Source organism: Temnothorax longispinosus, chromosome 5, assembly GCF_030848805.1.
Source record: "Temnothorax longispinosus isolate EJ_2023e chromosome 5, Tlon_JGU_v1, whole genome shotgun sequence".
NCBI lineage: Eukaryota > Metazoa > Arthropoda > Insecta > Hymenoptera > Formicidae > Temnothorax > Temnothorax longispinosus.
The window spans coordinates 1,603,877-1,616,530 of record NC_092362.1 but is presented as its reverse complement, the minus strand read 5'-3'; the positions used below and the strand labels follow the sequence as shown (position 1 = coordinate 1,616,530).

At 42.2% G+C, this 12,654-nt stretch overlaps 1 protein-coding gene across 5 annotated transcripts in view; it reads right to left on the bottom strand.

The window, feature by feature from the left end:
• LOC139813868 (tyrosine-protein kinase Dnt) overlaps positions 1-12,654 on the bottom strand; it is a 116,097-nt gene that overhangs the window by 47,041 nt on the left and 56,402 nt on the right. For all 5 annotated transcript variants that reach the window (XM_071779674.1, XM_071779675.1, XM_071779677.1 and 2 more), the window contains one exon: positions 716-849. In XM_071779674.1, the coding sequence (XP_071635775.1) occupies positions 716-849 (134 nt within the window). The remainder of the gene's footprint in view (positions 1-715; positions 850-12,654) is intronic.

Sequence of the window (12,654 nt, the reverse complement as noted above, 5' to 3'; positions counted from 1 at the left end):
GTTTCGAGGGCGCGTTCGGTTTCCTTGGTGACCGAAGGGAGCGCAAAACCGAACCGCACGGCGTGCACCGGCCTCGCTCCGTCCCTTTCACGCCCAGGCCATCTGTTTGTATTTCATATTGATAGAGTATTGATACAGCCCTGCACACCGTCGTGTCTCACCCCTCACGAGCCGTGCCGAGCCCCTCTTAACCCTCGGCGAACACCCCCGGTAAACCACCGTGACGGGCCACCATCCCGCAGCGGAACGTAAACGAGGAATACCGTGTGTTACCATTTCAGCCGGGGTCACGTGTTTACTTTGTTCCGCATTGTTGCGTCTCGTTAATCGCCGGCGGAAACGTTTTGCTCGAGCACACGGGAGACCCGTGCTTTTAAACGTCCCTCGGCGGCAGCGCCGCGGATACACGAAACGTGATTTCTTTCGTAACCGAGGATGTATAAAAGAGAGATCTTGAAAAATTCCGCTTGGATGACGAAAAAAATCTTTTGCGTAGAACGCGGTTACATATACGAATATCCTTGCAACCAGTCTTGTATGACGTATGACGTATGACGTATGTCGTATGTCGTATACTAAAAAAGCCCAGAGTCTTTACTTCGAGCAGATATCGAGGCAAGACAAATAAATATCAAATGGGGGATTAAAATTGTAACTCGTAGGCTTGGGTGCTTGATTATGCTAGAAGCGTCTTCACCTGGATATATGTACTTACCGGGTGTCCTACGAGGCTCTGCCATGAAAATTCCAGATCCGCTATGTTAGCCGGCACAGGCACGACGAACTTCATCGCGTACGTGTTGACCACCCCCTCCCGCACGTAGTACAACTCGGCCTCGAGTTGTACTCCTGAAAGCAGAATAGCGGAGTGTATCGATTGGACGATCAATTATGAAAAAGCTGTACCATGCCGCCGGCAAAGTTTCCCTCCGCCGCCTGCTCTGTCCCCTCCCCCTGCCCGCCCCCCCTTTACCCCCCGATGAATCGACCGATCGCGAACTACGGCACGTGCAGCCCTTCGTTATAAGTTGGGAACATTGACCACGGTCGCGCGTCTTCTTTACACCAAGTATCGCAGTTGTACGGAATTCATTTCCATGGAAACTTGAGGAGGCAGAATATAATTTCGCCGTGGAGCGAACTTCTCGTTTCAGCGGCGCACGAATCGCGCAGTGCGCAGTATTATTGTCGGAGCTTTGATAAAGTATTATGTGATCCTCTCTGGAATATATCTTTATACGACATTCCGCGCTCGCGTTAATCTCCTTCTCGATCTTATCGTCGCAGCACGCTGTACACTTATACGTAGACTCGTATATAGAGATTTAAAGATTAAAATTGAGGAGAACGGCGGGAAGAGCGAAATATATCACAAGTGCACACATACGTCGACGCATATGATGTCGGCGTGGCAGGATTGAGATCTAATACGACGATTATTATCGGCATATTTCTCATACGGCGAAATCGTATCTCGGGGAATATCTACCGCGAAATAACCACGGAGATTCCGCGAACGGATTTATAATACGGATCCCGTCGATGCCAGGTATACCCCCCCATCCTACTCCGCTTCTCGGCGCGCATCCTCTTTCTCAGTGTATCACGGTCTGAAAATTCCTCTTGGGCACTCACACGTGTAGTCGCGCACCCCCGTCCCCCGCGCGACGCCCCCTTGTCAACCCCCAGCCCGAAAAATCTCGTGTAGATACATAAGGATCTCTGAATTTCCTCGGGCGATCGGATGCGTCATCCGTCTGCCTTCACGTATGACTACGCAATTCGATATCACGCTCGCGAACAAGCTCTGTCGGATATACCGTACGTACATAGGTAACGTACGAATACGTACCGTCGTATTCGACGTCGCGCTACGGCGCAACCGTGGTCACGTTTGCTCCGCGATAAGACCCTCCTCCCTTTAAAGAAGCGAGATATTCAGATCCGTAGTGCTGTACACTCGGATGGAGAAGAGAAGCACGTAAAATGCAGGTAAAAGACAGGAAAATGGAAACAGGAGCGAAGAGGAAAAAAGCGGAGAGGATAGAATGTTTTACAAATCCGTATGACAGCATGCTGCGAGCGTAAATACTTGTCGCGATTTGACGTAAAATATTGAAAAATTTTGTCTGCTCTTGAACTGTGTTACTCGCTATTAACACGTCTTTGGTTATAAGCACTAGATTTAGATTTTAGTTAAAATATATAACACTCTCGGCAGCTATTTCTACTTAAACTTAAATTGTTATATGCGGTAACTTTTGTCGAGAAATATTTTTGCTGCTATTTCTATACGGTGCTGTTTTCAGACATCCTCACATTACGCATTGTGTACCGGGGCCAGGAAAGTTCTAACTGTAGTAGCAAATGGGAACCACTCTGACTCTAAATGGTCTGACTCTGCAGAGAGTTCTACTACTGCTTTTGTGCTCTCAGCTCTTTGACAGTTGAAAGTCTACATTTAATTTCTTGATTATCCGTAATAGAGTAGTCCTATTCACTTTCGAAAAATATATTAAACGTTACATCTCTGTTATAATATCTTATAATATATAAATATTATTATTTTAACAACATTTTGAAATTTATTGAAGACAAAACTACTTGTCTGCAATTGTTAGACATTTTATAATATAAATGCATAGATTTTGATTATTTATTCGCGTACAGATTCACATCATCTGTCAGCTGCAAAATAAGATCTTAATGAAATTGGAAAAATCTTAATGGACTATACACTCTACTTTCTTGTGTGTCTGTGCAAGTACAGCGTCGAGCAAGACGCGAATGCCCGTGATACGGTTTAGCGATAGCTTAGCGTTTCGTGAATATACGTATACATTGAAATGCTGGTAGTCGAAGTTTAAGGCGGCGTCGAGCGGGCTCGAGGGTAAGCGTAGTAAGAAGATTAAGTAACTTTCTACTTCGTGCCCCGGGTCTTACGGAGGAAAGACTAACACCCGGCAGAGAAACTGATAATGACAGTCGGCCGTGTATTAAGCGAAACATCCGCGAAATCGAATTAATCCCTCTGTACTCCATTTTATTATCAGACATTAATCCCGGCTAAAGTGGAGAGTCGTGTCTGACTAAATAAACGCTTTACCACTTGCACTTTAAGACGCCCCGAAATTCGTCGCTTTCGCTACTTAATGGCATTGTGTTACGCGTATCCTGCATTTGTAAGGTACATTTTATTCTTCAAAAAGAGAACGTGTTCAATGGTATTATCATATTTTGAGAGTTGCATGAGATAATGAAACTGCCTCTTACTCACGTAATCAAGTAAAGCGTAATCTCCTAAAGCTAAAACCTAAAGATATAAATATCACTCGTAATTTATATCTAATTTTCATGTCAAACAGTAGCGTAAGTAATTAGAAGATTTTATGGATAGAAATGTGCTCTATCATATAAACGCCGTCAGTTCGGGACGCAAACGCGCGTTGACCTCTCTCAACGACATCGAAATTCTTACTTGATTCATCGTAAAAATAATATACGAACGACTTCACTAATAGGGGACCCTTTTCATTACGAACTCCAGTGAACGATTAGTTCTCAGTTCCAGCCAATTAAATCACTCGCTCGCGAAATGGACGCGCGCGGCCAGCCGGAAAATCGCGAATTTTCTTTATTACCAGCCCCTTTCCCCCGTCCCCACCGTGTAACGCGTCGCGAGGTAGTCGGGGATGCAAAGTTGTCGGGGATATTTATACGTCGGTTTATCAGTCGCAGCTATCCGGGTCTGTACCCGCGGGAATGCCGTACACGTAAAACGGGAACGGCTTCGGGATATAGCCGAAGGAGCGAGAGCGAACAGTGGGACTATGAGCGTGCCGAGAAAAGCGTGTATTCTCTGTCGCGCGCGTGCACCTCGCCTCGTCTCCACCGTGGAGGAGAGCCTGGAGAGAGACTCGGTTGGTGCGTTGGAAAGCCGGGAGAAAATATTTCACAAGAAGATAAATCTTAGACGATCCCACGAGGAACGAGCACGCGCAACTAACTCAGGTGGATTAAGTTCCGCGATATCGCCCGGGGGTTTCGAGTGGGCAACAAATGGACATAATCAGGTTGTGCGCCGCGCAGCTATGGCACAAGCCCCGTTGCATTACGTTACCAGGATTACGTGGGGACTTCCTGCGTGTAGACGACCCACGTATATATACCTCCCCGCACGACCGCCGCCGCCGCCGCCGTAGATTTCATTTCACGGCATGCCGCATCTTCGTTTCGACGTGCATTAAAGTTCGAAGCGGCGAAAAGTTAGCGGCGCGCGAGCGAACGTGTAATTGCACCGCGCTCTACGCGTGGTTTTGCAGCATCGTGTACGTTCGCGCTGCTTAAATTGATGTGCCGCATCTACGGGGCAAACTCTAATACACGCGCACGAGAGAATGAGAGCGAATAATATACATATATTAAGTGCATATTTTTCTCCCCGGAGAAATACAGCATCTACTTATTTAAAATATGTCTTATTTTGATTCTAAACGAGAAGTGAAGCGCCAACCATTCTTCGCATTTTCCGAGTTCTTGACGTTAAATATCTGTCTTTAGTAAAGCTTCTCGCAAAATAAATCCCTTTTCGTTCTTTTAAAAATTACTTGGAAAAAAAACAAGATATTACTTTATTGCTTTCACACACTTAATTCCACTGGAGATATATTCATAGAGCTGTCACGTGTCGCATTTCCTCCACGGCAATCTTTCTTCAGTCTTTTTACATATCTTCGAGAAGTACCCGCGTATAAAAGTTTCCTATATCTTTCAAGGCATGGAAATTTTGTAAGGCGCGGAGACTTGTGAACGATGCTGGCGTGCAAACGTGCAAGCGCGCGTGCAAATATCATTTATTTTATCTTTTATTACATAGTTTGTCCTTTCATATGATAAAATCGCGGTCGAATCCATCAAATCACGTGACGTATCTCCCACATGCAACCGCGCGAGATCACGGCCGGGTCACAGGGCGATCTATCAATTTGCCGTCGAGATCACGGAAGGAAGAATTTAGGAAGAAGGGCGGGCCGGTTTTCCTGTCTTGTCCCATGGGAGATGGCTCTCCACTCTGGATGAGAGTACGGCAACGAGGAAGATAGTTTATGGATGCTTCTTCAGAAGTGAAGCTTCATCTACGGGTAGGGCTTCCCGCATTGATGGTGCTAAGTAGAATACCGTGTTTGGCATATGAACGACTATCTTGGGTCATTAAAGCAGAGTGCGATTTCATTTGCTGTGTTATCCTCAGCTGTCTCTAAGCAGAAATCTCTAAGGACCTATAGCTATCTCGTCGAAAATTTCAGTTGTCAAATAATTGATCGCGGTTATTGGCTGAACACTCGCGTTAATTTTTTCCTAATTAAATGCAATGTTTAGAAATATGCCGAAAGACATTATTTGAAGTTAAATATACATGTGTGTCACTTCGAGGCGGAAAGTCTCATCTAGAGGCATATATACTATACCCGGAAAATTAAATTAGCATAGGGATTGACGTTGTGTATCGCAGACTGATGCGACGCCAAATTGAATTTGAAATGAACGCGCGCGAGTAACTGCGTTTCGTACAATCCTGCTCTGTCAATAACGTAAACGGTTAGCAAAGTTTGAATTTTGGAGATCACACCCAAATATTACGTACGAGGTATTCCACAATTCGGCGAATTTTTATTTAATGGCAGATTCTTTGACGAATTTGAAATCGAGTTTTACTTAGCGAAAATGCCAAGGGAGGATTATTTGTCGCAACTTTCAACTTCCAATAGCATATACTTTTATTTGAGCTAAGTTTCAAATTAAGAGTCTATTAAAATAAAATTCACTTGAAATTGAGGAATATGATTTCGTTGTCAATAATATATAACGTGCGATATCTTCCAAATATAAGATCAAATAAGATTTATATTAATATAGAAAAACATATTTAACATTGAACAATCTTTACAATTATTTGAAATAAAGTAAACTAATCTAACTAATCTATTATCTTTTGTCATCACGTGGAACTAACAAGTCTAATTTATTAGCATGGTTCCATGTTTTAGCATATGCTTCTGGGATCGTTCGCCTCTAAGTCGCGACAATCCATTAACATTGCACACCGCGCAATTTGTATTCGCCTAACTGCCGGGCTAAGCGCACGAGGCGCACGGGGCTGTTCTTTAAGTGGATATTCCAAGCGCGCGCAGGAGGGAAGACACGCGAGGGTTCGATCAGGGTCAGGAGCCAAGGTAAACACATTAAGGATACAACATCCTGCAGGAAACACATACTCCCGCCGATAGGGGGGAAACTCCGCGTGCGTCGCATGGCTGACTACGACGGAAATTCGAACGTCTCGCGGATCGCCGGAGATGGAAAAAGTCGCGTGGGTGGAGGGGTGTGGAGGTCGGTATTCCCTGGAAACTAATCTCCTGCGCTCGGATCTTGTTTCCGCCGATCGCCGTTTCCACCCGTTTACCCCCTTCGTCGGTAACGAGCGCGTTCCTTTTCATCCAACGATATCCCGTGTCCACGGGTATTCGTGTCTCGGATACTCGACTCACCCTTCGTTTAACTTCGCCAGTTTCGCGGATTTGTGTCTTTTTTTTTTGTGATTTTGTTATTTCGCGACACTTCGCCAAAAGATTGATTACTCTATTTGCAGTAACTTGACGATGACACGAACGCAATGTCTTTTGGTTTACGTAATACATTTCAATTAACTAATATAATTAATAAAATATTTAAATAAATATATTTACTTTGAAAAAGTTGCGTACTTTCTTTATCGTATCTGATAAATGTAGCCGTATGTTGTATGAGAATCAGCACCCTGGATTTTCATGCGCGATGGACTGCAAATATTGGAACTCTAATGATTGAAAGAGTCGCGAGGAACAATCGATATACACTGGTGCATCGAACCGAGCGCAGTGCGGCACCTCAGTACGACCTTGAGCAGTTTCCACGATTCATTTTATCTGAGTCATTTATCGCGAGATCCGCGCCTGTGCGAGCGTGTGCGTTGGGCGCCGGATGGAATTCCGTAGGAGTCATTTATTGTTCCCGGGGCGGCGGCGACGGCGCGTAGAGTGCGCGGCGTCACGTCGACTAGTCGAATTTGCAATAAAGAAGATAGATGCGATGGAAGGAATATCGCCAGAAGCTAATCTTTTACTCTTCCACTTCGCTCGGTCTTCCTCCCTCATTCGTTATTCATTAGAGTCCACCTTGTTTCACCGGCAAAGCGATATGGTACGAGTTGCAGTTCGCTGCAAGAGAGAGAGAGAGAGAGAGAGAGAGAGAGAGAGAGAGAGAGACTCGACAACGTACGAGGGGATGGAAACATACGTAACGTGAATTTACTTTTGTTACCTCTTTTGCGGTAAAAGTGCCTCTTTGTTGAAATTTATTATTATACCTGGTTATATCAAAAGTAATTTATAATGTTTCACCAGATTTTTATTATTAATTCCGTTTATATGGCTTACACTTCCCACATTTTTTCTACATACTGCTTCCTTCTTTTTCTTATAATAGCAGAACTTGTTTCATTTCAAGCGCGAAAGAGCACCAACCATTATTTTATTTCAAGTTTAAACTGACCAATTTTTTAAATACTTATTTGTACACTTTCTGTCGAACTTCGAGTGAAAGAGAAAAGCGAGAAAAGCGTTAAAAAAGCAAGAACCAGGGGTTAGAGCAAGCTGACGTCATTTTTCGCAAATTATCTCGACAAAAGTCCAAACCAACCGCCTTCTCTGCTCGTGAGTTTTCTCTGAAAATTATCTACATTCGTTCAACGGCAGTCCCATCTTTTGAAAACCTTTCCCCATTCTATTGCTGGCTTTCTCTTCGCTCGCTTCGTTCCTAGTTTTCGACGTCTTGTCCGAGGTTTCGTCGAATAGTTGGCGTAAAAGAGCTGAGGGCGAATGCCGCGGAAAATCAACGACGAAGTAGAGAGGAAAGGGGAGAAAACCGAGAGAAAAACGGAAAAACAAGGAGTTAACGGGAGAAAGACAAAGCGGAAGGGGCAAAAAGAAGCGGACGAGTCTTTCGGGACGGTTGTTCCTCGAAGTTGGCCACGAAAGAGCGTCGCGTCCTCGTCTAGTTGAGCGGGATGTTTGTCTTTAATTAAAATCAGTCGCAACTCGCCTGTTCCGCGAAAATTCGCCGTTGCTTTTCCCCTATCGCACGCTCGGTTTGCCTCCCTCCCCCCGTCGTTCGCCTGTCGCTTTGTTCGAGCAGAATTCTTAATATTCAATTATATCCCCGTGCTTTTAATTAGTTGTGCACGGACCCTCGGGCGCGATTGTCGGCGAGTGGTAATCGTTCGAGCCAATAAATTTGTTGTTTCGGGTAGATTGAAACATTTATTAAATATTGATCCGGCGTCACGAGAGAACGAAGTGAATATTACACGACCTGCCCCTCTCCCTCGCCCGTTACTCAATTACTGAATTTCGTTAATTTCGGTACAGCGGCATTAGCGATAGCCAACGAATTGGCGCGCGGTTAATGTCAACGGCTCGTAGGACACGTAAGCAATATTTGGATTTCGCTCCAAGTCGGGATGTCTGCACGTCAGTAAGCCTTTCCTACGCAACTGACGATCTAATGCAAATTTAAGTTTTGCTCGTTGCAAATTCCTTGTGCAACGAGCTCCCCTTTACCCTTTATTCAACTGTCTTATCTTATTTATTTTACAGGTATAGATCTGTTTATGCATCACAGTCACGTTAATTTACGTTACGTTTACGTTAGCTAGCTACTTGTTTCCATGCTAATTTACGTTGCATTAACATTAACTGTCTAAAATAGAGAGAATAGAATTTGTCAATCAATCACAAGACAAGAAACAAAAGTAAGAATCGATTGAAAATCTGTGTTGATCATTATTTATTATGATTACTAATGTTTAGCCTGTCCATTTAATTACGAAAAGTTTTTAACTTTCGATACGTATATTAGAGTATTATACACGTCGATATCGATAAAAGAATAAACGCGCAGAGTACTATTGCCAAAAAAACAAGGGAAAGCTTAGCAAAAAACTTAAAAAAAAATTATCTAAAAGTTGCTTGCTTTTTTATAACAAACTCGATGAAATTCCCCTCGCATGTCGTTCTTTTAACAATTTAACCTGGGTCTGTCAGATAAAACCTTCCTGTTTCCTCGGCGACGGTAAATAGTTGAAGCTATAAACAAACGGAAGGTGGCTGCTACCGTGAAAAACTGTACTCGCCAGAGAGGCGACGATGGTAACCGAGGGATGAATGCGAAAAAGGGGGCCACCGCGATGTGCAAGCTTTCATTACATCGAGCATTGCAGCACTGTACAGAAAAAAGGCCATTTTATTCAGGCCTCTTTGTTGCGGAAGTATTTTAGCGCTAAACCAAGTTGGACGCTATTCACGAATTATTCGCTACACGGATTTCTCCTGGAAAAAAAAGCGCATTCAATATAAACTGCACGATTGCAGTGGCGTTCGTGCATCGATTGTCATTGTTTGACAGTACGTGATGTATCCCTAGTGAAAGCCTGAAGCAGAATCGATACATTGTTGAATGCAATCTATATTTGATCCAGATAACAGATTTTGCCGATTGAACAATAAAATATACGTATTGATTTTAAAAGAAAATTAAGACTGACTGGTTAATTAAACTCTAAATATTACTCCAAGAAAATTGATATGTAACAATATCCTTTATTTTAACTCCAGCTGAAAATTATGGAAAAAATACCGATTTTTTTCTACGATAGGATATTTGAAAAAAAAAGATATCTTCGGAAAAATAGCAAACGCGATCGTCTCTTGCTTTATTAACTGTCGAAAACTGTCGTTCGATTTAACGTGTGCTCCAATCTGATAAAATGAAACAGAGATGCCGCGACACTTTGCGGCTAAATCGATACTGAAACCCGTGACGATTCATTAGAACGATCACTGTAACGAGGTGGGCAATGACCCAAGAAGCAAAGAAATAATGGCGCATTTGTTCAAATAAAGCGAATGCGCGAAGCGTAATTAGGGACAATTATCGCGAGGAGTAACGTCGATGAGATACAAACGCGCCGACAGTTCGTTAATGAACGTAATACCAGCGATACATCAATTTAATCGAACATACGTTAAGTGTTCCATTAAATTTTACAAACACGTAGTACATTTGATGCTAGCATAAACTCGATTTAATTGAGCTAAATTAGGATAGAACAATGCACCGCGGATATTGTGAAATCTATGTCATTTTAATTAGTCCTCAAAAACAGCACTTTTAAATCAATTTAAATATTAAATCAATATTGATATCAATTATTTTATATAAATTTTTATATCAATCTCTTCTTTTTTTTTAATAACAAAAAAACGAGTTTATTTGTTACACTCAAGTTAATTCGAAAATAATGAATTAACTTTCCGTAATCAATTTACCTATATCACTTAGCGACAACTACTGCGATATCTTCAAGAGGATGTATATCCCTCACTTCGTATCTCATCAGTCACTACAACTATCTGATAACACGCCGATTAATTAACGCATTCCTCTAAGTAGCGAGCAAATTAATAAACTAGATTGCTAATGCTATCCTGGCGTTATTGCGAAAGCAGTCAATCTCTCTAACTCGCCTACCATCAGGCGTTTTATCAGCGATCGTTAATCGCCCTCGAGTGACGGTACTTCCTCTCCATGCTTTCCTTTCACGCCCTTTCCCAACCCCTGTCTCCTTTCTCCCACCCCACCCCCCTCTCCCCCGGTCTGCCTCGGTTGACGCTCCTCGGAATGCACATTCATTGCAGGATTTAACAGGACTGAAACTTGATTACTTTCCCGTACGACATTCTACTTTACAATCGGCCGGCCATCTCCGCGAGTTTGCATAATTTGCAGGAAGACATGCATAGAACATACAGAATGCTCTAATTGTAAGTTCACCGAATAACCTGCTTTCGTCGACAGATTCCCTTAAAAATTGCAGTCGGGTTTGCTTAAAATACAGAAATAATATAATTGAAAACAGCGAGTTTTCGTTACAGTTAAATATACAAATACATGGTTCCTAAGAAGTTTCCCGATTTCGCGAGGTAACACAGTTTTGCGACTGAAATAAATTAATGAACGTTTTTATGAATATTTACGGATTGATAGAAGTTGCAGAAAGATATTCCAATTTTTTATTAAGGAAAGCTCGATCTCAAATCGATCAGAGAATATTCTAAATAAGAAGAGCGAACCCCTGGAACTGAACAATTAGTTGGCAAAAAATGGCTCTCAGTTCGCGAAGGCAGGCTATATGAGAGGGCAGAATTTTCGATTCTCTCTCACGATCTATTCTTTACTTTCCTTTCTTGTGAAAAATAAAGGACGCAGCCTGAAGAGAGGAAAAAACGAGGCAGCGGTGCATACGCATAAAGTGCTTCCGCAGAAGTGGTTTTGTTCGTAGGAATTGGTCGATCGCTACCGCAGCTTCTCAATTAACCATCGCTGATTAAGAACTTCGCTCCGCGGCTGTTCGTGCACGAGCGATAATTAGGCGCGCTCAGCTGTCCGGAATTTTTAATTGGGGGAACATCCGACGGAAAAATTTTTGCTCTTCTCCGACGAGACTGGCCCAAGCAAGCTATAGAAAAAGAAAAGCGGGAGTTCCGACGCTGCCAGAGAATGCTAATTAAATCGTCAAATGGAACGGTCTAGCAATCGTATGAAAAAGTTTGCGTCGTCTCGTTGGCGATATTAATTTCGCGAATGAATTTTATTGTTTGAAATACAGATCGAGAACGCTATCCGAATCGCAATCGTCGAGAGAATTAGCTCAAAATCCCTATCGCGGACAGTTTGTCTAATAGAGGTAAACAGTACAGTTGTTGGCCACTCTACAATGATTGGCTACATCTTCAAAAATTAAATATTATAAAATAATATTAAAGAAATACTATTAAAATGTTTTTAATTATAAATACAAAAATATTATAATTATTCTTTTTCTATAATCTTTAATTTTTTAAGATGTAGCCAATCATTGTAGAGTGGTCAACAACTGTACTCTTTACCCCTATGTAACAGAAACAGAAGAGTTCCGGATAAACAGTTCGTCAAACAAACAAAACAATTATGTAAATTTAAATTATGTAAAGTTACGAGATTTCTTATTTGTGTTTTTCAATTAATCAACATTGATTATAAAGCGTTTATTGTTGAGGACGGCGGCAATACCTAATTTAGATAATTCGATTTTTATAACTTGTTTCGTCATCTTTAATTATATATATGTAAAACAAATTTACTGCCTACTACGTCAAAGCGAATCTGTGCCGCAATTACATATCTATCACGAACAGCGTGTAACACCGTGTGCCAAGTTGTCGATTGTTCGCGTTATGAAGTTTCAATCCAGGCACCGCCATGTCGAATCGAAAATCGATTTCGTTAATATCCCCAACGCATTGACCTGACTCTTCGAACTAACGTTCTCACTTTGTTAATAACGGTAAATACCTTCTCAAACTGCAGAATTAACCAGGTAGTTTCAAACGAAGTTATTACATATTATACGCGAGCCTAGAGAGTCTCTTATTGCCATATATATATATATATATTTATTCCTTCAGAAATATGAATATATTCCTAAACTCGCATGCACTTTATGTTATGTTACGCCCG